The following is a 25,569-nucleotide window of genomic DNA, read 5'->3' as shown; positions in this document are numbered from 1 at the left end:
CCCAAAATTTCCAGCCTCGCGAGGCGCCGGCGCGCCCGATTCGGGCCCATGGCCAAGAGGCGGGCACGGGGTTGCCGGCGTTTCTATTGTGCTCGGAAAAGTGCCGGCACTATTTGGAGCGCGCCGGTGTGAGCCATTTTCGCTACCGGTCCGTTATGGGGGACATCGGTGGAGATGCTCTAAGGTTGGTTAATACACTTCTCAAGTTGTATGGAATTTTCAGTGACTTTGCCAGCCCACAAAGTCACTGACTTTGAGTCACTTACAAGTGGGGCCAGGTGGGGCCCACATAATGAAGAGTCCCACTTGAACCCACTTGTAAGAGCATCTCCAGTCGCGTCCCCCAAACCGTTCCCCAAACCGCGCCGGATTGAGCGTTTGGGGGACGTGTTTTGTTCGTGCCGCGTTTGGGGGACGTCGCTCCCCAGCCGCGTCCCCCAAACGCCGCCCCCAAACATTTAAAATAATTTTTTTAACACATAAACCATTTATATCAAATGTAGCATATGAAAAAAATGTTTTCAAGGATTGTTTTCAAATTAAATTACAATAAACAATAAAACAAGTAATCAAATATAATAAAAAGGGCTAAATGATCAGCAAATGCTCCCGCAGGTCGTCGTCGAACGCTTGCTCGTCCTCCAGCAGCAGGGCAACCATCTCATCGTCGCTGTCCATGGCTAAAGCAAAATCAATGGTTAAAATTGCGCCGAGGCGAGACGACGCAACAAACGAGCGACCAATCGCGCCTACACGGCAAGTCGTCGAGCACCTTACGTGCGCGGAGGTGGGGCGGATTTGACGGCGCGTTCGGGAGGCGCCGGCGACGCGGCGGCGGCGGCACGACCGGCGGGAGCCCCGGCCGCGACAACGGTGCTGACTCGCAGCACGGATCGGACGCCCAAACGGCCGGGAAATCCAGCGGCGGCGGTGGGGTGGGAGGCGCGGGAAGGAAGGAGCGACGAGAAAAGAGGCGCGAACCAACGGTTTATGCAAATAGTCGCCGACATGTGGGAGCCCGCCTCGCTTTTCGTTGTGTCCGGCGTCCCCGGAGCGTCCCCTGTGGGACGGGGACGGGCTCGGGGCGTCGGACACCGTATCGGAGCGCGCCGGACAAAAATGGGCTTTGGGGGACGCGGCTGGAACGCTTTTTTTGTCCAGCGCCCCAAATCGTTTTGGGGGACGGTTTGGGGGACACAACTGGAGATGCTCTAAGGGCATCTCCAACGCGGGGACGCAAAACGTCCATGTGCGTCCGTTTTGGTTAAAACCTGTCCCAACGCGCGGATCCAAATGCAAAACGGACGGTCCGTGAGGTCCGGCACGACCCAAAACTGACACAAATTTGGGAGGCTTTTGCGTCCTCCCGGACGACTGCGGGCAACTCCGGACATCCGTTTTATCCGCCCGACCCCACATCTTCTCTCTCCTCTCTCTCTTTTTCCCATGGAGATGGCCGAAATAGCCACCGGAGTTTGGCCGGCCGACCAACTGCCGCCGTTGCACGGGCATGGCGTACCCCGGCGCCGACTCCTCCACTTTTTTCACTCATGCCGGAAGTCGCCGCTCCCAAAAGAGCTCCGGCGACAAACCTCGCCGACGACGACGCGCAAGGCAACGACCAAGGGCGCGGTCATGGGCGGAGCTCGCCGCGAGCACGGGCGCGGGAACGGACGCCGGCCGCTTGCCACGCCGCCGTGGGCGGAGCTCGCCGCGACGGAGCGCGGGCACGGGCGCCGACCGCGCGAGCCACGGGCGAGGGCGGAGCTCGCCGCGACGGGCGCGAGCACGGGCGGGGCGGAGCTCGCCGCGACGAGCACGCGAGCGGGCGGGCACGGGCGGGGACGGCGCCGGCCCGCGTCGGCCACGGGCGGGCGGAGCTCGCCGCGACGGAGCACGGCGCGGCGCCGGCGCGGGCAAGGGCGGGGCCGAAGCTGGCCGTGCGCGCACGCGGCGGGGGCTCTCCGGCCGCGCGGGAGCTTGCGTCCCGGCCGCGCGGGAGCTCGCCGTCTTGGCCGCGCGGGCGCCTATCCGGCCGCACCTCTCGGGCCGCGGGCGAGGGCGCCTATCCGGCCGGTGGAGATGCCCGGGGCGGGGGCGGGCGCGAAGTCGCCGGGCCGGGCGAGCCACGGGCGTTGGCGTGCGCGCCTCGACGCCGGCCGCTCGTCACGCCGGTTGGAGCCGGCCGCCCCGCGCTGCGGCGGCTTCGCTCGCGTCGCTACGCAGCCGTGCGCCATTGCAGCTCCGCCGGGCGCCCTCCACCTCTCTTCCGGCGCACAAGCTCCAACCCGGCGGAGCGGACGGGCAGCAGCCTCCATCCGGCCATCCGGGCGACGGGGACCGAGGCGAGGACCGACGGAGCCGTGCTTGGCAACTAGTACTAGTTGGGAAGAAGAACAAGGAACAATAATTTGGGTCGCAACAGCGTTGGGGAATAAAATGCGTCATGACCATCCGTGCGTATCCGCGTGTCCGGGAGACGACCCAAACGGACGTCCAGATGCGTCCATTTGGGTCGCCCGGTTGGAGATGCCCTAAGTGACACTAGTGATTTTCCCAAGCACGATCCCTCCGGAACCTGTGAAACCCAAAAGGCCTAAAAAAACAGTTTGTTGCAATGATTCATCAAAAGAACATTATTATACTCCATTTGTTTTTTAACGATTTAGTCAATAGATCCATGTGATAACGATATGCTTAAGGAGCATAATCCTCACCGAAAAAACAAGGGAAAGAAACATTCCGAGATTTTGAATGCATAAAAATGCTGAAACGAGCCCCTAGTAGCTTGGGAGGAACCAACCACGGCGCGCCCATCCTGCCGACGGGGACCCTCGACGGCCGTCGTCGGGGTAGATGGTCTCCTCGCGGCGCGCCCACTGGCCGTCCATGTCCAGGACCCTGACGACCCCGTCGGGGTGGCCCTGCCTGTCCAGGAGGTAGACGCAGTTGACGCGGCACGCCGGGAACTCCGCCTTGGAGAGCGCGAACGCGCGGTTCCGGCCCAGGAACAGCGCGTGCCGGCCGAGGTCCTCCACTGGCACCAGCCGCACCGCGGCGTCCCCGACCAGCTCCACCCTGTGCAGCTCGACCACGCGCTTCCCGCCGCCGCTGTCGGTGCTGCTCCCGTCGCCGTCGACGGCCACGTCGTCGTCCGAGCTGTACCCCGCCTCGTCCCGCACCGACACGTGCAGCAGGTCGCCGTCGCACTCCACCAGATGCGTGTCGACGGCGACGCGCCTCCCGTCTCCCGGGCCATCCTCGTCGTCAGATCTGCCGGCGCCGTCGCCGTCGGCGTGCTCGAGGGGGATTACGGCGGGGGGCGCGCCGCAGCCGGGGTCGTGGAGGACGCAGATCCGGTTCCTGAAGGCGACGTAGAAGCGGCCCGCGTGGTGCTCGACGCCGGCGTACCCGGCCGCGCTGAAGCGGAGGGGCGTCCAGGCTCCCGCGGCGGAGCTGTAGTAGGCGAGGCAGTTGGTGGGGAACCCGGCGGCGAGCGCGGCCCAGGCGGCGCCCGCGGCGGGGTCGGCGGAGAGCACGAGGGTGGCGACGTCGTGCCAGCGCTTGAAGAAGGCGATGGGCGGGAGCGGGACGCGGCGGCCGGTGGCGGGGTTGAGGAGCGTGACGGCCTTGGGCGCGGCGGCGGGGTCGGAGAGCGCGAGGTAGCCGTGGGAGGCGGAGAGGTACTCGAGGCCGGGCGGCACGGCGGCGGCGGCGAACGGGACGAGGCCGCCGGCCTGGGAGAGCCAGAAGGAGGACATGGCGGCGCCCTGGCCGGAGCGGTCGGTGCGGGAGCCGACGAGCCACGGGCGCGGGCGCCAGGTGGCCGACGCGGCGGCCCAGCGCGCGCAGACGGCGCGGAAGCGGACGCGGTCGGCGTCGGAGGGGAGCAGCGCGAAGACGGTGAGCAGGAGGTCGGCGGGCAGCGAAGGCCACTCCTCGCCGCACGCCATGGTGGAACGAACGCGGCGGCGAGGAGGAGATGGAGAGACCATGTACGGTGGGCTGTTGAGCAAGTTTGGGATCGCCTGGCTTTGACGCTAAGAATGCAGAGGAAATTAAAGCGAAATCTCGCAAATTGGAATTGGGAGATTATTCAGGTCGGGTCAGTGTGTGAAGTGAACCCGATGCGGAAGTTTCCTAGGAAGCGGCGTACGTGTTCTCTGTGACGGCTAGTCCCACGGCTTTTTGGTGTTTTGTTGCGGTGCCGGCGAAGAGATCTGCACACGGTGGACGGGGGCGGAGCACGTTGACGGTGTCGGTACCGCGTGACTCGTCGTGCGAGCGACGAGCGAGTCGGGAGCCCACTGGACACGATCAAAAGTTTTAATTGTCGTTGTATCACGAGGGCATGACGCGATTTGCATTACATCACGAGGGTTCATAAACACTCTAGTATTTTATGATGATTCATCTACTCGCCTTGTGTAGCTCAGTGGAAGTATGTCTACAATGTATTATCGACATGTTTTGCATTATATCACGAGGGTGGGACGGTTCTACCAACTGCATGTTTTGTGCCGTTCATGAGAGCATAGATCACCGAAAACCCAGTTCTCAACCGAGTGCATATGCTTCCGGTTGAATAAAAAATTAAAAAATAGCAAATCAATTTTAAGAAATCTGAAATTTTTGTACAATGAACATGAACAAGTATTCTAGCTGCACACCAAAAATCTCCAAGAAAAGATATATGTTATGCTCTATGCAAAAAAGACAAAATACGGTGTTGTTTGAAACATCTAGATTTGTTGCTTACATCACTCTGATTTGTTCATGTTCATTGTAGAAAAAATTCAGAATTTTTTAAATTTATTTACTATTTTTTTTATTTTTTTATTCAACAACGAGCATATGACACTACTAGGAAAAAGCCTAGCCGTAAGATGGGTGTTAGTGGCGCACCAAGAGGGCAGTGCGCCACTACTACTTAGCAGTGGCGCACCGGAAAGTGGTGGGCCACTATTAAAAATGTAGTAGTGGCGCACCTCTCCGCGGTGCGCCACCACTAAGTTTGACCATGGGTTTGACCCAGCCTTATACATAGCAATGGCGCACCGTGTAGAGGTGCGCCACAGCTATTTTTTGTAGCAGTGGCGCACCTCTATATGGTGCGCCATTAGTATGTAAAGGGGAGGATGGAAATGTTTGGGCATCCCTTAGTAGTGCCCAAACATTTCCACACCCCCCCGTGGATCGCCTTTTGGAGTTTGCAAAAAATAAAAGAAATAGATAAAAAATTCAAAAAACTAAATCCTTTGAAATGCCCATGTAATATGTCATCTAGGTTTAGTGAAAATTGAAAAAAATGAATTTTGATATATTATGCAAAATGGCGTCATGTTTCGGTAAAACGGGATTTCTGGTTGCATACGACCTCCGATGAAAAACTTTTTTATATCAAAATCGATCTACTCGAAATTTCCTATTCGAATTCAACGGCCTACGGCCGTTTGGAGAAAAAATGGATTCGTCAAATTCAAAACAGAAACAGGACTTTTTTCAGTGTTTTAGATTTTGGGCAAAAAATAGAAAAAAAATAGCGGTGGCGCACCCATGCCTTGGTGCGCCACCGCTAAGCTTCCCGCCCACGAATTTCAAAATGGAGGAGCCGGCCACTTAACCCCCTCCTCCCTCCTCCCTCCTCCTCCTCGCTTTCATTCTCCTCTCCTCCTCCCGCCCTCCTCCTCTCCTCTCCTCCTTTCACTCCGGCGACCTCCTCCTCTCCTCTCCTCCTTTCACTCCGGCGACCTCCTCCTCTCCTCTCCTCCTTTCACTCCGGCGACCTCCTCCTCTCCTCTCCTCCTTTCACTCCGGCAACCTCCTCCACTATGTCGAGCTCCGGTGACCTTACTTTCCGGCGAGCTCCGGTGACCTTACTCTCCGACGACCCTCAGGCGACCCTCTAGCCTCCATTACCTCTGGCCTTCGTCCTCACCTACATCTCCTCACCTCTCTTCACCTCTCCTACGTCCCTCATCCATCACCACCGGCGGCTAGGCTAAGAAAAATGAGAATGAACATTGCAAAAATAATTCTAGCAACAAGAACGAGAAAAAATAACGAGGCAAAAAAATTCGAAACGAAATGTGCCAGATCCAGATCCAGATCCGATCCAGATCCAGATCCAGATCCAGATCTAGAAATTTCAAATTTTAGTAGTGGCGCACCTTTTTTCTATCCAGTGGCGCACCTCAGACGTTTAGGAGTGGCGCACCATGAAGCTAGTAGTGGCGCACTACCTGGTGCGCCACCGCTAAGCCAAATAGCAATGGCGCACCACTAGTGCGCCACTACTAAAAGTTAGCAGTGGCGTGATAACAGTGGCGCACCAGTAGTGCGCCACTGATGGGTAAAAGTGGTGCGCCACTGATTGCCCTTTTCCTAGTAGTGTGAGATCGGGTCACAAACGCCTTGTCCCATAGATCACCTTTTTTCAAGGCCCCGTTGTTAGATATAGTCTCGGTATGTTTTGTGCCGTTTATGAGAGCATAGATCGACATATTTGCATTATATTATGAGGGTAGTATGTTTTGTCAGTTTTTGAATGCGCTTTACACTCACCTAACCTAGATCGATGTCCGATTCGGGGCTTTGGGTGCTCAGTTTCCAAAGGCCTTGGAAAGTCTCGGTTAAGCTTTTTTTTAGCATCCATTTTCTTATCTATTTGGAAGACTGGGGCTTGTTTTGGTAACATTCTACCATCAGGTTGAATTGCAGATACCAAGAGTGCAAAAGGTGTAGCCTACCAACATATTCCCTCTCATTTTCCATCTCAATGGATCTGGAAGAGTAAGTGTACATCAAAGCATAAATTTTTTGCTTGGCTCATTGTGCATGATCGTATCAATACAAAGGATATGCTTAGAAGAAGACATTGGAATGTCACATCAGACCACAGTTGTGTGTTATGCAGTACCCACGCATTGGAGGATTGGTCACACTTATTTTTTGAGTGTATGTTCAGTGTGAGAATTTGGATATATCTACAAGTTAATTGGGTACATGGTTCTGGGCCAGAGATGTTAAAAGAGACTAAGAGAAGATTCAAAGGCCCCTGTTTTACAGAAGTAATAATTCTTGCATGCTGGAATATTTGGAAACAAAGAAATAATAAGATCTTTAAAGGCATACAGCCAACTTTCAGGAATTGGAAAACTGGCTTCATTACAGATGTTACCCTTCTTAAGCATAGGGTAAAGGAGAGCTCTATAGGTCTTTTGTCATCATGGATTGACAATTTGTTGTAATCAGTAGGTAGGTAGTTGTTTGTATATATTTTCTTAGTCTTTTGTACATACTTTATTTGTTTTTAAGCAATAAAAGGCTGTGGGGGGCTCCCCTACAGTAGTTAAGTTCAAAAAAAAAGAGTGCAAAAGGTGCTACTTCACCCCTACCCCTATGAGCACCTCCAGAAGACCGAGCCGGCGGATTGGATCTTGAAATTGACGAAGTCACCACAGACGCCTCGCTGTCGATGGGAACGTCGCCTCCCACTGAATGAATATTCCGTCTTTATAAGACATACAGATGTCAAACCTGGTATTTGAACTCTGGTGGGCTGGGGGTACAACCACCCTCCTAACCATCCAACCTCAGGTTGGTTCTCAGCTCGTGAAGATGTTGATCTAAGACATATTCAATTCCTCGAAAGGCGCGGCTCCGCTAACCCAAAGAATAGACGGTGGATAGAGTTTGTTAGGAATGTTTGTGTCTGGTCTTTGGTTAGACTAGGTACGGGTAAGGTTTGGGGCCTTGGTGTTTGTGTGACAGTTTGTAATTTGTGCTATTTGTTTCATACCTAGATCTTGCGTACATTGATTGGTTGGCAATGCATAAAAACAATGTGATGTAATAACATTGTAAAACCCTGCTATGTTTCGTTAATGAAATTGGAGGGATCTATTTCTTTCAGAAAAATATCACGATGGCATGACAATTCATAAAACACTGTATTTTATGATGATTCATCTACTCACCTTGCGCGTCTTAATGGATGCATTTATTTATAATTTATTATCGACATGTGTTAGACTCAACATGCATTGCAAAAATAATCTCGAATGTGGGAAAATTGTACATCCTCTCGTATGAGAATTAAATATATTAAAACACCAAGCGTAAAGACCTTACAAGTTACAAACCCACTCAATATAGTTGATGTAAATACATAGTATAAACTTCAGTCATAGCGGTGTTCTTTGGCTATGTTCAAGGTCCTCCTACCAACATGTTCTTACCTCCAATACTAGATCTAACCTGTTTGGTTATTTTTTTGTATATTTATTTTTGAAACACTGGATCTAACCTTTTTGGTAACCTAAATTTCCTTTGGAGTAGTCTAGTCCAACAAAGCACTATGTAAATTATATAAACATGTTGAATTGCAAAAAGGGTGTTTGTATCTCAATCGATCAAATATAAATCATAGATATGACACTATGTTATGTCTCATTAAAGTTGGGATAACTTTCCCAAGAGAGATTACATTTTTCATGGATGGTGTTGTCTAGATAATGTAGTTACAGTAACTAACGTTTTGTTAAATTTGGTTTCGAAAAATCCCTTTGTCCATCATAAAGTTCCACTAATCCGATTTTCAACGACCTTTATATGACATAGTGTGCAGTGGTGATAGTGTGCGTGTGATGTATCGTAGGTACATCCTCAGTTCCTCACGTATATTGGTGTTCCCAAAGAAATTGAGTTACTCCTCTCATTTGTCGCTGCAGTGACCTGAGCAAAGAAATTGTTTATCACAGAAAGAAAACCATTTCATAAGCATAAACAAATTCTAAAGATAGCAACAAACTGTTCGCAACCTCGAGCGGCCGGCCTCTAGCCCATAGCCCAAGAAAGAAAATATCAGGCACGGGAGGGACCGCGTCGCAAATGGTAGACAGCTAAAGCGGCACTCCTTCCATTCCTCCAATTTCCCCTGCCCCGCGCGTCTCACCGCCGACCACACCCCAAACCCTAGCCCTACCGCCGCCGCCGCCGCCGCCGACCCGCGGATGTTCCCACCGGGATCAAACGCCGAGGACGACCATGTCCCCGGCCGCCGGAAGTACAACCCCTACCAGGACCTCAACGTCCCCCACAACTACAAGAACCTCTACGATCTGCCCACGTCGCCGGAGTTCCTCTTCCAGGAGGAGTCCGCGGTGCAGCGCCGCTCCTGGGGCGAGAACCTCACCTACTACACGGGCATCGGGTACCTCTCGGGCGCCGTGGGCGGCGCCGCCCTCGGCCTCCGCCAGGCCGCCGCCGGCGCGGAGCCCGGGGACACCGCCAAGATCCGCGCCAACCGCTTGCTCAACGCCTGCGGCAGCTCCGGCCGCCGCTACGGCAACAGGGTCGGGGTCATCGGCCTGATGTACGCCGGGATGGAGAGCGGCATGGTCGAGGTGCGCGACCGCGACGACTGGATCAACAGCGTCGTCGCCGGGCTCGGCACCGGCGCGCTCTTCCGCGCCGCCAACGGGCCGCGATCCGCCGCCGTCGCGGGCGCCGTCGGCGGGGTCCTCGCTGCGGCCGCCTTGGCTGGCAAGCAGCTCGCCAAGCGATATGTACCGGCAATATGACTGCATCTCCGTATCTCTTCCTGTTCGCTCAGATCTGGTGATCAGATCAATCCGTCGCCAAGAATGAATCCTTGTTCGTTTGTAATTCTCAGGTGCTCATAATATCTATGCTATGTTAGTCATCGGAATGGAAATTTTTGACCCGTGTTGCAATGTAACATCATGCTGGACGCAAGAATAATATACGGTTTTTTTAGATGTTGCTGAACAAAGAGAGTTTATCCGAGAGTTTGCACTGTGGATTACTAAGTTTTCATGAATGCTCATGTCTCATGTGTTCATTTGTATCTCTTCTGATGTGGCTTTGTGAATCAAAAAAAATCTTAAGTTCCTCCGAGTTGATGTTGTGATGATCCTGTGATTTTAGCGATGACCCTGCTTTGTGCTCCCGTGGTCTTTTGCAACTCATGTTAATACAAGCTAAGATCATTTGGAATATCTGGAGTTTGGCTGATCATTTTGAATATCTGGCACTCACTTTGACCCTAACCCTAAGATCATGATGCTTTGCAGATACAGATTTCTGTATCTGTGTTATCATTTCTGGTTGTTTATAGCTCTGCTTCTGCCGATTTAGGAATACGATGAAAATATTCTAGCACTGGTAATTCTGCTTCTGCCACCAGTTGAGCTGTTTTGGTGGCCTGCTGATTGCTGTGCTCATGTTCCCTTGAAGGATGTAAGCCACTCCATTGAGATGGTTGCGTAATTGTAATCACTAGGTTGTAAGTAAAAATGGACTGCTAATCAGTACACATTTTACCGAGACTACAAAAGATAGGAGACAATCAGCAGAAACTCATCTTGCTACGGAGTAGTAGAATCCTTCACAAGCGTCCAGAATGTGGGACATGGTACAGGCTATAGCTTTCATCATGACTCAAGAGACATGTCGTATTTAATACAAATATGATCCTGTTAGCACGTATAAGAAAGGAAGGCGAGTACAGATTTGGTGCTATGACAAGCTCTACTGTGCCGTGTGTAGCTCAATACATGCTGTACCGTGTGCTCTATCCTGACAAAACTGAATACAGTGAGCACCTAACGAAGCAAACTACACAGGGTTTTGTTCCAGCATTCTGGTTCCATCTTATTCAGCGGCCCAGTGGAGAGCAGATGAAGTTGTAGACAGTTCAATGTCCGGTACACGCCCATCCTCTCTGGTGTACTCTAAGGGTTCAGTGGCTCATCTTCTGCTGTCATCTCTGTGGCTTCTGCAGGAGTTTGATCTTGTGGTTAGCAATTGAGTAAGACTGCATCTAATCCGAAGAAAGAAAATGACATTTGTTGGATATGAAAATTGAAATGAATGAAGATGACGTACTAGTACTAATTGATCTGTGAAGGTCAGATACAACCATCAGCCGCCTCTGCAAAATTGCTGCGATGAAAAGGAAAATAGAACACATGCCAAACATGACAGTGATTGGGAAGGCATTCACCTGCAGAGTAAAATTCATAGGAATAGCATTATTGGCATGAGTAATGACAGTTTAGCTTGTTCTACTGGAATCTTTCTCTCTTCATGTACTTGTTTGAAATGAAGTGCACATGGTCTTTTCTGTTATTGTACTAGACTAACAAAAAGGAACACTGAACTTGAAAGTAAGAAGGATTTGCTGCTTACATTGTAAAGCACCACACATACGAACAGGTTGAGTGGTATGCGGAAGAAATTCATGATAGTGCTTCTCGCCTCCTCGGGTATATATTGAGATCTCATCTTCATGATTGATGGCCAGAATATGCCAACACATGACTCGAATATACAGAAACCAAGGAGCTGTAGACAGCCTCCAAATGAGATGCTGCTACCTTTCTCTGAGGGAGGTACTATGAACTGTTGAGCACAAATAGATAACAGTAACATTTAGGTCATAGTATTAAAAAAAAGGAAACAACCAAAATGGTTATGAATAGCAGGCTTACATTGGTAACAACAGGGAGGAAAAGAGTGAAAGCTGATATTGAGAACACGATCTGCATATAGCCTTCAACCTTCATCTTCCGAGCTAATAGACGAGATGCAATTGAGCTCCCCAACATCGAGGAAAGCATGAATGTTGCAAATATGAAGCCATGAGGAATCTCTTCATCATTTGGGCTCAAAGCAGGAGTCCACAAGAAAACAAAAGTGTACATTGAACCCTCAAACAGTGACTGTATGGCCCCAAGCAATGCAATCTTTTCATCTGAAATATCATGACAAATCCCTCAATCCTCATTGTCAATTTCAAAATATTATTGACATTTCTAATAGCAGGACATGCTAAAGTTACCAGAAGCAATGGCTTTAGCTGCAACTTTGAACTGGGCCATCAAGTCCTTGCCCTCAGATGCATCTCCATAGTTCTCACCCCATGACGATAAGATAATTGCCATACCTATTGCTAGGAAGCAAGCAGCAGCATCAAATGGGGCGACAGGGCCAAAACCCAAGTTATCAGCCAGCAGATTAGCAAATAGTCCTGCGACAATGGCAACTAGGCCATTCCCAAGAAATATAGCCTTGGAGAATGTTATCGATAACCATTGCGGATCAAAACCTCTCTGCACAATCACAAGTTAGATTTACACACTATCAGCCAATAATCAAGGATGTATACAACAGAGGAGTTCCCAAAGGCATTCAGGAAATTGGGCGAGTTAATTAATCAATAAAAGCACAATGGTTTCATAAGCTAAATTGGACAGCTGATTGTACTGAACAAGGGAACATGACACAATAAACTACTAGTGATCTAGTACTCCCCCAGATCCAAAATAAGTGTCGGTGATTTAGTACAAAGCTTGTACTAAATCAGTACTAAAGCACCGACACTTATTATGGATAGGAGGGAGTACGTACAATCAATTTCTAAGGCTAATGGCTAACTCTCGGCAGGGTTGTCCTGAAAAACTTCAATTGAACATTGCCACAGTTCTACTTGCTGGTCATTTTTTATTATTTCTGATCATGTGACAGGAAAAGTGGAAGACAGTGTCTGCCCACACAAGGACTAAAATTCACATAAATATATAGAAAGAAACTTGGATTACTGCCAGGATGTGCGCAAGGAGGTTAAACCTGATAAGAATTCAACAAGCATACCTCAGATCTAGGTCCATTTAGCATGTTGAACTAATCTACTTCAGTGCATCACTATAAATGTGTTCCTATACAGATCTCTTCAGGTTTTTAATACTTCAAGGTCATACTGTATACAAGTTACCAGCAGCGAACTCTCCTTAATAATCCATTAAGATACGTAAGCTTCAGTGCGCAGCTTAGCTGATATACGTAGTCAATCAAAAGCAAGGTAATACCCAAACTTCCAAAGTGTATTTATTAAGGGGTGACACAAGGGCCATTTTCAGAACAAAGCTGAAGCAGAACAACACAATTGTTTGATGGGCACACAGATCTGGAGTGAGTTTCTTTTACCTTGTTGTGCTCTGCGACGAGCCACGACTCGAACGCTGAGAAGAGCAGCGATGTTGCAATGCCTCCAAGCACGCGGCCAATCATGAGAATCCTGTACTGCGGGGAGTGCTTGGTGATGCAGCTGAGAATGTAGGTGATGCAGTAGGTGATGCACGCCCTCTTCCTTCCCCTGCGAATCACCACCCAAAACCTCATCAGTCAGTCATCAGTGCCTACCGACGAAATCAACACAGCTCCGCCAAAGGAAGGGACGAGCAGACGCACTGCTTGTCCGCGAGTGATCCGACGATGGTGCCGAAGAGCATGGAGGAGCCGAAGCCGGCGATGAAGAGGCGGCCGATGTCGCCCTTGTCGAACCCGTACTGGCTGTAGAGGTAGTACACGTACGGCCCCTGGAGCCAGTCCCCAGCTACACCAGAGACGAACGCACGATTCAGTCACCGGAAAACCCAGAAACGTGCCGGCATTGCGCCGCCGCAGTTCAGATCTGGGCGAATTAGGAGGGGCAGGGGAGGGGAGGGGAGGGGTTAGGCGCGCGCGTACACATCATGAGGGAGTAGACGAGGACGTAGTTGTTCTTGAAGGAGTTGAAGGCCGTCGGGGTGGCGACGCGGTCCTTCCCGGACTTGCCGAGCTCCAGCGCCGCCACGACGGCGGCGAGGCCGCCGAAGACGAGGTAGTAGAACACCTCCATGGCGGGGCCGGTGCGGAGGGGATCGCGATTCGGGGAGTGGCGAATGCGATTGGGTCAGTTTGTTTAAGGGGACTGGATTTATTTTATACGCGCAACGGCGTGCGTCTCATTCGCTAGCTTGGTTCACGGGAAATGTCAAACTTGTTTTCAAAACTTATAAAATTGAAACTTTCTATACTCCACTGTTTTTTTCATAGACACTACAAGGGAAACGCATACATACATGTACAAATTACAACCGTAGAAACACGGTAACCATCTATTTAGATCAAATTCTAATAACAAATCTAGTTGGACCAGATTCCTACTAAAAAGGCACTCTCAAGCATGTGTAGATGTGAGCATCGGAGCCTATCATGTGAATTTTGTTACGAACAGATGATCAGAATTTCACCTCTGCTTCCTATCTCGAGCGTGAGCCCTTCCCGCTCCAGACCATGTGGTGCAAGGGAAACATCCGCAAGCTTTTCTTTTGGAACGTTGCTTCAGTTCCTCGACCGATTAGACTCGTAGAGGTACCTACCACACAACAAAAAGTTCGCATCCACATCGGAGTTGGTAAAACATGACAGAGTTGGTAAAACCCAGTAGCTAGCTTGTATTAGCTTGTGCTCTCAAAATATGTTTAAACTTAAAGTAGATGCTAATCAGTAGAACTGTTGAGTGCTTGAACTTGTGTTAAAATTAGCGACAATGAAAAAAGTGTAGATTGTACACTCACTGTTTTGCAGTATACCCTCTTTTTATGTGAAATTTAGTATAGCTACATGAGATGGACGAATAGTGTGCTCTCGGCTAGATGACAATGGGGGCAATCAATTTGTTCTTTTGCTGCAAGATAATTCAGAAATGTAGGCAGCTCACGGAGATGGATGAGAGTAGGTTGGACCTGGTTGTTAATTATGCAACTGTTGTAAGTTCTCAAGCATATGCTAAGCTTTTTTGTTTCGCGAAAAGGCCTAAGACCATATATTATCTGAAACCAGCCCTTGCAAGAACATCCTAACAAGAAAAGAAACATAACACGTGTCCATAGAAAGTTCAGCGCCATCTTCCTCCTGCATCTCTCGATGGCGTGTCGTGGGCAAAACTCGATGCCGCACCTAGGCCTCCGGCATAGCGAAGCTCGAGTCGTATAAAGCTTGAAAAAATCTAGATGTTTGTAGAAGCAGTGGCTAGGTAGACCGGAAGATGCCGGTGACCACGATCTTGGGAGATCACCGTCCCCGAGAATCTAGTACCAAGATGAGTCGGGAGATAATCCCAACTCCAGCAAGACAGAGATGGGAAACACAAAACTCACAAGTTCCCCGACGAAGCCGTACCCGAGCTTCATCGGAGGCAGAACTTGAGGACACCACTACTCTGTGACATCATCCCCTCCACAGAACGCCAAGCCGTAGACAGACAGTTACCACGCCCGACGATCGATTCCAAACTCCAACGCGTCAAGACAGAGATGGGAAACACAAAACTCACAAGTTCCCCGACGAAGCCGTACCCGAGCTTCATCGGAGGCAGAACTTGAGGAAACCACTACTCTGTGACATCATCCCCTCCACAGAACGCCAAGCCGTAGACAGACAGTTACCACGCCCGACGATCGATTCCAAACTCCAACGCGTCAATGGTCCTACAGAGAACATCGATCTAGAGCGGGTTGAAGGACTTCTATTCTCATTTCCGTCAATGTTCCTTGAGATGAAGAACTCGAAGACCCTACGAAACCGAACACCACATCCGAGGTTCCCCACCTCCTGCTGCCGCAGCGGCCGGCGGATGGCAGGGGAGCTAGCGGTGGGCCGGTGGCAACGCTCCGGAGAAGAAAAAAATCGTGTGCTTTAGCTGCAATTGGCAATCTAAGAATATATTAAGTTTTTTTCCGAATCATTAACTCATCAAACTAAACTTCGCGTGCATGACATGCCGGAGCAAGAACCCGGGTCTGCACTCCCGGGAGGGGCGACGACGCATCTCGTGGTATTTTCCTCTTAACTTCATCCATCCAATTGGAAGTTAGGGCATCTCCAACCGGGCGACCCAAACGGACGCGCTGGGCCGTCTGTTTTGGGCCGTTTGCGTGGCCGCCCGGACACGCGGACAGCGCCCCGCGTCCGCGTGTCCGTTTGGGTCGCACGCGGCGCCCAACGCGGCGACCCAAAGAGAGGCCACGTGGTTCGTCTTCGTTGCGCGGCGCTGCGCCATGGCAGGCCTCGACGGGACAGCCATGGTGGGCGGTGGAACGCGCGGGAAAGATCCCGCGCACACCAAGGTTCCCGCGCGCGAAAACGCCATTGGCGCGCGCTCGCGCCCAAGTTTCCCGCCAGACCGCCGACTATAAAAGACGGCGGCGGTCTCACCCAGAACGCATCACCGTTCTCTCCCCCTCCACCTTCTCCGGCGCCATGCCGCGCACCCTTCAGGCCACATGAGCCAAGCTCTCCCTCGCCGCCCGGGCCAGGTTCCCGCGGACGGACGAGGAGGAGCGCGCGGACTCGCGGTGGGTCGCCGACGACGAGGCGCTCCGCGTCGCTGCCGAGGCGGCGGCAAAGAAGGCCGGTGACGCGGAGATGGGGGAAGCGGCCGCGGAGGGCTGGCACGAGACCGCGGATGGCTGGTACGAGGCCGCGGAGGAGGGGGCGGCCGCCGCGGAGGAGCCCGTCGCCGCGGAGGACCTCGCGCTGGCGAACATCAACGCCGCCATCGAGGAGCGTCTCGCCGACCTCACGCGCGTGACGAAGGAGCACGAGGGCATCTGGCGGGCCGGCCGCCGCCGCTAGGCGACCTCCTCGGCCGGAAGAACGAGCTGCTCGCTATGCGAGCAGCCCGTCACCTCATCCGGATGTCGTCGCCCGAGCGGCGCGCCCGGGAGGATGCTTGCGTCGGCGGAGCGTGGCCGGCAAGAGCGCATGCGCCGGCGGCAGGAGATCCACGAGGGCCGGGCACCCGCCCGCGTCCGCCCGGAGGCGCGCACCGCCGTGGAACGCGCCGCTCTGCGGGGAGGTGGAGCTATGCGGGAAGCGGATGATTCCGCCGCGAGGAGGCGGAGCGCGAGCGCGCCCGAGGTGCGCGGACGGAAAGGAGGAGGATGATGGCCTCCGTCCAAGCTGCCGAGGCCCGCGCCGCCGCCGACGCGCCACCCAGCCCGTAGTAAGCTGGAGTGGAATCCTCACGCGTACAGGCCGCCCGCGTCGAGTGAAATCCACGGCCCCGACGGCGAGCCGGCGAGGAGTCGCCGGCGAGGCCACCGGCCCCTTACGTATTTAGGATAGAAGTAGTAGCTAAAAAAAAATTGTAATGAGTTCTATTTAATGAAAAATATTATTTATGCCTATGACACGCGGGCCAGAGGCGGACAAGGGGCGGACGCGAGCGACCAGCCTTTCGCGTCCGCGGCCACGCAAACCCGGCCAAGATTTGGGCCGGGTTTGCGTCGATCCGGACGCCGCGGGCGGGCATCCGTTTTAGGGATGGATCCGCGCGCTGGGCCGGGTTTTTGTCCGGCTGGACCCATCCGGACGCGCGGGCGCGGGATGGGTCGCCCGGTTGGAGATGCCCTTACATCATCATCTTCATTTTTCAGGCTTGTCCATGCTAGCCAGGCAGCTAGCGGAGTCTCGAGATGATGAACGCGATGACAATGGTAATGTCATCTTGCTTCTCGGAACAAGCATCAGCTGCAGTTTCAATGACAGCAGAAAAAACAAATACCAAAAATAGTTCAAGTAAACTAGTATTTGATTAAAACTATACTGACAACATGAATAGGCCCGGAAACAAAAATACATGTGATGTATATAAAAAGCTTGTCACAATATCTTTGTAGCAAGATTCACCTCATGTAGGTTATGCATGTTCTTGTATGATAGTTACCTGAACTTCCCTTATGCACATCTTCTGCATTTTTATGTGTCCATATAAAAGACAGTTAAATGGGCTGCAGATGAGAGGGATTTATATTTGGGAGAAGCAAAACACAAAAGCAAAAATAAGATATCGATCTGGAGGCAAATGTAACATTGCCTTGTTAGAATTGTATTTGTATACGTATTCGTATACGTATTGTAACAGTACTTTATACACTATAAATATATCAAGACCCCTACCCGATGAGGTACATCGGGGTAGGCTTCTCCACATACGGTTTTCCTGGTTTCGTTACATGGTACCAGAGCCGCGCGTATCCTTGATCTAGGGTTGCGCCGCCGTCTTCCGCTGCCGCCGGCGTCCTCCACGCCGTCCTCTCCTCTGCCGCGATGGCAACCTCAACCGAGTCAAGCACTCTGCCGGTGGTCTCTGATTCCACCGCGACTTTGACTCAGGGCGTGTCTCCGCCGATCCCTGCGTCGCCTGTGGACATGAGCGCGTCCCTGCCTACGGACCTGGGCGCGTCGCCGGGCGCGTCGTCGCTGCCGGGCGCGTCGCTGCCTACGGGCCTGGGCGCGCGGCTGCCGCAGCCTGCGACCCTTCCGCCGCCTGCGACCTTTCCGCCGCCGGCCTTCTCTGTGTTTCCCGCAGGGCCGCCGGGGCCTGCCCTCTACACCGACGCGGCGTTGGTCGCCGCCTCTCTCGGTCAAGGCGCCGGTGGCCAGGGACACTTCCCAGCATACCCTGGGTATTACCCGGGCGGATACCCTGGATACTATGTGCCTCCTTCCATGGCACCACCTGCCTCAGGGTTTGGCACACCGGGGCCGACCACAGCACTAGCCTTGCCGTCGTATGGCTCTACTCCACCATTGCCGTCGGGCCCTGCTGTTCCTCCATCGCCCATGCAAGTGCCTCCGTTTCAGCAAGGTTTCCATCATCAACCGTTCCCAGCACATGGCCTGCCACCGGTTGTTACTATCGCCTCGTCGATCACCATCAAGTTGACAAGCGAGAATTATCTGTTCTGCGTGCTCAAGTTGGGCCGCTTCTTCGCGAGTCACATGCTCATGGGATATGTTGATGGCTCTCTTCCGTGCCCTAGTCCTCATGTTGTTGTTTCTCATGCCGGTGCTATGCATCATGCGCCAAATCCGGCTCACCAACACCGGACTCAGCGAGGATCAAGCTATTCTCTGCGGGTTTGTCTCCTCGATGACCGAAGGCGTCCTAGGCATGATCATGTTTTCGGGTACCTCTCGCGAGGCTTGGGAGACCCTAAGTGGAGCTTTTGCCTCCACTTCTATTGCTCGGTCCTCCGCGATTCGACGGAGATGGCTGAACTGAAGAAAGGAAACAAGACCGTCAACACTTATTTTCATCAGATGAAGGCCCTCTCAGATTCCCTCACCAGCATTGGCGAGCCCCTGCGCGATGCGGAGTTTGTCTCCTATATACTTGCTGGACTTGATGAAGAGTATGATGCACTCTACCAAGTGGTGACGAATCGTCCCACTCCTATAGCAATTCGTGACCTGTTCTCTCAACTTCAGGCTACAGAACAACGCAAATTCGCTCAGCGTCGCTCCAGTGGCTCCTCACAGTACCCTGCTGCACACCTTGCTGCACCTCCTGCACCTGCCGCTGCCTATGGGGCCGGTCGTGGTGGACCTCGGCCCCCGGCGCCCTCCGCCAAGACCACGCCTGCAGCCACCGCGCCCAAGCAAAATGGTGGGCGTACACCTGTCGTCTGTCAGCTGTGTGGGACTCCGCGTCATGTGGCCTCTCGATGTTACAAGAGGTTCAACCGTGATTTTCTGGGGCTTGGCAATGACGGGAGCGTTACAGAAAAGCAGCTTGCTATGGCGATGTCTGCCTCTCATGGCTCTCAGGGTGCTTCTCAGTCCGTAGACCCGGCGTGGTATGCGGACTCCGGTGCCACTCACCACATTACTAGTGAGCTTGACAAGCTTACGTCGCGCGAGCCCTACCACGGCACCGATCAGGTCCATACAGCTAATGGAACAGGTATGCACATTCATAATGTTGGTCAAGCTATTTTATCCACTCCGTCTTCTAGGTCTCTAGCTCTAAATAATGTCCTTCATGTTCCTAAAGCCACTCGAAATTTGTTATCTATGAGTAAGCTTTCCCATGATAATAATGTGTTCATTGAACTTCATCCTCATGATCTTTTTGTAAAGGACCTGGACACGAGAGCACCCATCCTTAGAGGTCGTTGCAGTGGAGGTCTCTATGAGATTAAAGCGCCTGTCATCAAGCAAGCCCTTTCCAGTGTCAAGGTGTCGCGTGATACGTGGCATCATCGTCTAGGACATCCAGCATTACAAGTTGTTCAACATGTTCTTCGTAGTCATGAGTTACCATCTACACATGAGTCCAATAAAATTGAGTCTGTTTGTGATGCATGTTAGCAAGGGAAGAGCCATCAGTTTCCCTTCTCTTTGTCTACCCGTGTAACACAGTTTCCATTAGAGATTATTTATTCTGATGTGTGGGGTCCTGCCCAAACCTCTGTTAGTGGACATCGCTTTTATGTGAGTTTTGTTGATTCTTACAGTCGATTCACTTGGCTCTATTTACTCAAACATAAATCTGATGTCTATGATGTGTTTCTTCACTTCCAAAAACATGTTGAACGTCTCTTAAATCGCATGATTATTCATGTACAAACTGATTGGGGTGGGGAGTATGAAAAACTCCATCCTTTCTTTCACAACTTGGGTGTCTCACATCGTGTGTCTTGTCCTCACACACACCAACAAAACGGCACTGTTGAGCGTAAGCACCGTCACATAGTTGAAACCGGTCTTACTTTATTAGCACATGCATCTGTTCCCTTGTGTTATTGGAGTGATGCTTTCGCTACTGCTTGTTTTCTTATTAGCAGGCTTCCGAGTCGCACCATTGCGATGAAAACACCTCTTCAGAGACTTCTTAATGAAACACCTGACTATACCTTTTTTAAGGTGTTTGGGTGTGCTTGCTGGCCACACCTTCGACCCTATAATAATCATAAGCTTGATTTCCGTTCGAAGAAGTGTGTGTTCCTGGGCTATAGTTCCCTTCACAAGGGATATAAATGTCTCCATGTTCCGTCTAATCGTGTCTACATATCTAGGGATGTTGTTTTCGACGAAAACGTTTTTCCTTTTGCGAACATGCCAAACTCTCATGATCTACCACCTGTTTCGGAGTCATCTTTACTTTCAGCTGACCACTTTATGGATGCTGCACATGCCTTGCCTTTGCTTGCTGACCATGGTGCAGGTATCGGACGCGGGAGTCGCCTCGACGTGTTCACTCCAGCACCAACTGCTCACGTTGACCTTGGCTTGCATGGCATTGCACCGGGCTTCGTGCAGCCATGCACAGCAGGACTGCCTCCTGGACTCGGCTCCGTCTCGGGCTGCAGGCCAGCCGAGCCTAGCTCCACTTCAGGGTCCCGCCTAGTCCCGCCAGGAGAGGCCGCACTACTGCAGCCGACAGCACCAGATCCCTGCCCCGTCTCGTCCACTGGCGTGGCGCGCCTTTCCGCGCTGCCTGAGCAGCCGCGTGCATGCGCACGCTCCGTGTCCGCCACGCCTGATGCAGCAGCAGAGGCCGCGTCTTCGCCTGATGTTGATACGCACGCGCCTGACGACGACACTTCTCCTGCAGCAGCACTGTTTTGTCCGGCTGTGGATCTTCTCGCAACGCAACCTCGCCTGTCTTGCCCGTACATGACGCTCGCTGATTCTTCTATCGAGTACAGGTGCAATTCCTGTCTCTACACCCGCGGATACGACAGCGCCTGTGGTGACATCATCGACTCCTCCGCCGACTGGACCTATGACACGTCGGCGTCACGGCATTCATCAGCCTAAAAAGCGCACTGATGGGACTATTGCCTGGAATTGTGTGCTTGCAGCTCATGCAGCACTGAAGCATAATCATGAGCCCCGTGATTACAAAGAAGCTCTTCGCATTTCTCACTGGCGTGCTGCTATGGAGACTGAGTTCTCTGCTTGTTCTATTGAGAGATACAAGGCACGTCTCGTTGCAAAAGGGTACAAGCAGCGTTATGGCCTAGATTATGATGAGACTTTCAGTCCTGTAGTCAAGCCAGCTACTATTCGTCTGTTGCTCGCCATGGCTCTTTCTCACAAATGGCACCTTCGTCGGCTTGATATTCGAACGCCTTTCTCAATGGTTATTTGGATGAAGAGGTCTATATGCGCCAACCGCCTGGTTTTGTTGATTCTGACAAACCTGCTCATTACTGCAAGCTCATCAGATCATTATATGGACTGAAGCAAGCACCCCGTGCATGGCATGCTCGTCTCAGCTCTGTTCTTGGGTCATTGGGATTCTCTCCTTCTGTGACTGATACCTCGCTGTTTGTTCTTCGACGTTCTGGTATTACAATCTATCTGTTGATTTATGTTGATGATATTATCGTTCTCAGTTCTACAGCTGCTGCTATTCCTAAGTTGATCAGTCAGCTTCGCTCTGAGTTCTCTGTCAAGGATCTTGGTGTCCTGCATTATTTTCTGGGCATTGAGGTGTCCTCGCCCTCATCTGGCAGTCTTCTTCTTCGACAGCGTAAGTATGCACTTGAGCTTCTTGCTCGTGCCGGCATGTTGAAGTGCACTCCTGTGACTACACCCATGGCATCTTCTGAGCGCCTTTGCAGTACTGATGGTGATTTGCTCTCTTCTGAGGAGGCTACTCAGTACCGCAGTCTTGTTGGTGGCCTCCAGTACCTGACTATGACTCGACCTGATTTGTCTTTTGTGGTGAACAAGGTGTGTCAATATCTTCATGAACCTCGCACACCACATTGGTCAGCAGTTAAGCGTATTCTCCGCTATGTTCGTTACACAGTTGACACTGGTCTGTTGTTTCGATCATCCTCCTCTACACTGCTTTCAGCCTTCTCAGATGCAGATTGGGCTGGCAATGTGGATGACAGGCGATCCACGGGAGGGTATGCTATCTTCTATGGAGGTAATTTGATCGCCTGGAGTGCTCGCAAGCAGTCTACTGTCTCTCGGTCTAGTACAGAGTCAGAATACAAGGCTCTTGGTAATGCCACAGCTGAGCTTATCTGGGTACAGTCATTACTGAAGGAGCTTGGTGTTGCTCAAATTCGGCCTCCGATACTCTGGTGTGACAATATTGGTGCTACCTATTTGTCATCTAATCCAGTTTTTCATGCAAGGACAAAGCATATTGAAGTTGATTTTCACTTTGTCCGCGAGCGCGTGTCTCGGAAGCAACTGCAGATTCGGTTCATCTCATCGAAGGATCAAGTTGCTGATATTTTTACTAAGCCTCTCCCTTTACCTTTGTATGATCGTTGTAAGCGCAATCTCAATCTTTCCCTAGTTGAGATTGAGGGAGGGTGTTAGAATTGTATTTGTATACGTATTCGTATACGTATTGTAACAGTACTTTATACACTATAAATATATCAAGACCCCTACCCGATGAGGTAGTTTCGTTACATGCCTCCGTGATTAAATAGCACTACATTTCTCCAGTTTACAGCAGAACTAGTAGGGTTTTTTTTTTTTTGATGAAAAGGGGGCAATGGACACATTCCTTCAGACGGTATATGTCACAAACAGTGAAACAGGACCCAATATACTCGAGCCGTGATCAGAAGGACATATTAGGGCACAAACTCTCACCTGAAAGCATCACAAACAACAACAAATATATTCTAAAAACAGTTCCTAAAAGAGCACCATAAACAATCAGATTATAAAAAGTAGCTTGTGTGAGATTTTAAGAGAACCAATAGAGAAAACCCAGCTGAAGAATTCTATTAAGAAAGAGTGGTGGTTTCGGTCTTGTTACATGTACAAACGATAAATATGTCCTAAGGGATGAAGAGTGGCCGAGCTTCTCTGTAACGACTTTCTTCATGATTTATATTTTCTACAATAAAATTAACTTACCACAAAGCAAGATCCTTACAACGATTATGAACCTTTGCTTCCATCTTACCTATTCTTCAGCCAACAACCAAGAACAGCCACTATAGTTTTGCCTTCTACTAGAACAAGCAAACTGTTAATCTGGGGAAATTGTGCAATCTATGGTTCTAACATTTGGCAACATATTTTCCTAGTGTGCAGCGACAGAAATAGTTTTATTTTCTATGTTGGGAATATATTTGAATTTAGCATGATATACTGCGAGGAGCAGAAGCACATGACAGCTCTTTTTAGTTGTTATAACTCACAGAAATAATAGTTGAGCCTATTCCAAAGAAAACATTGCCAGGAGAAGCAAACTTTTGATGACCATAACTCATAACTTACACCCAGAATTCCAGAGTACTCAGACATACATACTATGTATTCCAGACAGGCAGGCCAAACAACTGGTTCCTAACTACATCCAGAATGCTACAGGAGAAAATGACAAATGCTTAGACACTTGATAGGATTTAGTGGTGCGGTCGATGGTGGTTTGCAGCTCTCCCTCACGATTATACTTGAGGCCGAAAATGGTGATATGGAGATTGAATCCATCACGGACGCCACGGGCGTCCTCAAGCTCCAGACCCTCACGTAGTGCAGATTCCACAATGCAAAACTTGGTGTCGCCCATGTACGTGAGGGTGGCAGTGCTTCGCCGGTCATTGCGGAACATCTTCTCCTTGACCATCCTCCAATCCAGCTGCGTGGTACTTGTGCTGCTGCTGCTGAAGGACGGGACTTGGCAGGAGCAAATGTAGCCATCCTTGTGAAGCCCAACCCATGCATCCAGCTCGCCGTCGAAGTAGGCTTGGCCTTCGAAAGGCAGCACCCATTCCCCATGGCACCTCCACTCAGACTGTGTGGTGTCAAAGGAGAAAGTACGAAATTTGCTCCTGCTGCCGGCTGTCATGAAGATGGTGCTTCCATCCGGGTGCAAGGCATAGCCGGTGACCCTCTCATTGTCAGCAAACGGCAGCGGCGACGGGACGCTTTTCCAGGACCAGTCCATGGTTGGAGTCGACATGTGCGGCGGATTAGGGCCGCCAACTGTGGACATCACCTCGAAGGAATGCTCCCGTTCCAGGATGTTATTCTTCAACGCGTACAGCTGCATGTTGGGAGTAGCCAGGAAGATGTGAGCGCCGGGCATCATGGAGTCCGAGAGGTTCGGGCCGATGGCCACGCCCTCCGTCTCTGTATCGTAGACGAAGGTTCCAGTGTGTTTTCTGGCGGCGATGAAGATGTTGCTGCCCAGGGCGGTGAAGTCCATGCCATGGCCCCGCACAGGTGCTCTTAGCCGGAGGACGCTCGGCTCCAGATCCAGGTCGGTGCTGGTTTCCAAGCTGTCGTCGGCATCGATCTTGTGGATGGTGAAGCCCCACTTCCAGTCATCTACCACCAGATACAGAAATTTCTGCCTCTGCTGCACAGGACGCAACCTCTTGCCGGGGTGGATGCCGCAGTAGTTTTCCTGCACCTGCCGCCGCTTAGACATCCCTCCTTCCCCAATCCGCTCCTCCGAGTTGATTTTCTGATCCATCATCGAGGTCGAGTTCGTCTAAAAGGATTGCTCTTGAGGTCCCTGCCAGTGCAACCGGGGAGATCTGGAATTAGTAGGGTCGCGATGGATTTGCCGATGCAGTCAGTTTATAGAGCTTGCCTGCCCGCATTGGGCTAGGTTTCCAATCAGTTCGCAAGAAGGGGTCACGTACCTCCGCAGAATCCGAGCCGGGCGCGGTCGAACCGGAGAATGCGACGGCGAGCGGCACAGGCGATTTGGATGATGATGCCATGGCACCTCTTCTGTCGGAGTCGCGCCGCCGCCTTCCCCACTGGCCTACTCTCGGTCTCTCTCAGTTTCTCTCTTAGGGCGGCCCGAGTAGCTGGGCTCTGATGGGCTAACTATTCAAAGCCCGTGAAGTTTAGCCACTCTCTCTTTGTTATCAGGTTTTAGGGTTCGGATGGGCACTGATGGGCTAACTATATCACCCAATAGCATCAGGC

At 51.5% G+C, this 25,569-nt stretch overlaps 4 protein-coding genes across 4 annotated transcripts; 1 reads left to right on the top strand and 3 right to left on the bottom strand.

Annotated features, from left to right (window-relative positions):
• Window positions 1–2,668: 2,668 nt before the first annotated feature.
• Window positions 2,669–3,953, bottom strand: LOC124647635. Its single transcript, XM_047187545.1, has one exon. The coding sequence runs from the start codon at window positions 3,951–3,953 to the stop codon at window positions 2,781–2,783; it is 1,173 nt and encodes a 390-aa protein (XP_047043501.1). The 3' UTR covers window positions 2,669–2,780.
• A 2,825-nt stretch (window positions 3,954–6,778) lies between these two features.
• LOC124647634 (mitochondrial import inner membrane translocase subunit TIM23-1-like) lies at window positions 6,779–9,670 on the top strand. Its single transcript, XM_047187544.1, has 2 exons — window positions 6,779–6,792; window positions 8,870–9,670. Exons 1-2 carry the CDS (start codon window positions 6,779–6,781, stop codon window positions 9,582–9,584), a joined length of 729 nt encoding a protein of 242 aa, XP_047043500.1. The 3' UTR covers window positions 9,585–9,670.
• An 845-nt stretch (window positions 9,671–10,515) lies between these two features.
• Window positions 10,516–13,705, bottom strand: LOC124708650 (molybdate-anion transporter-like). Its single transcript, XM_047240325.1, has 8 exons — window positions 13,555–13,705; window positions 13,276–13,420; window positions 13,012–13,180; window positions 11,867–12,137; window positions 11,517–11,779; window positions 11,215–11,427; window positions 10,912–11,029; window positions 10,516–10,801 (listed from the first exon to the last, which is right to left on the bottom strand). The coding sequence occupies exons 1-8, from the start codon at window positions 13,703–13,705 to the stop codon at window positions 10,758–10,760; spliced, it is 1,374 nt and encodes a 457-aa protein (XP_047096281.1). The 3' UTR covers window positions 10,516–10,757.
• A 10,154-nt stretch (window positions 13,706–23,859) lies between these two features.
• On the bottom strand, window positions 23,860–25,332 carry LOC124708910. Its single transcript, XM_047240547.1, has one exon. The coding sequence runs from the start codon at window positions 25,106–25,108 to the stop codon at window positions 23,978–23,980; it is 1,131 nt and encodes a 376-aa protein (XP_047096503.1). The 5' UTR covers window positions 25,109–25,332; the 3' UTR covers window positions 23,860–23,977.
• Between the last annotated feature and the right edge of the window lie 237 nt (window positions 25,333–25,569).

This window comes from Lolium rigidum, chromosome 4 (genome assembly GCF_022539505.1).
Source record: "Lolium rigidum isolate FL_2022 chromosome 4, APGP_CSIRO_Lrig_0.1, whole genome shotgun sequence".
NCBI classification, from domain to species: Eukaryota; Viridiplantae; Streptophyta; class Magnoliopsida; order Poales; family Poaceae; genus Lolium; species Lolium rigidum.
The sequence above is the reverse complement of the archived record's forward strand: the minus strand, read 5'-3'. Positions and strand labels throughout refer to the sequence as shown.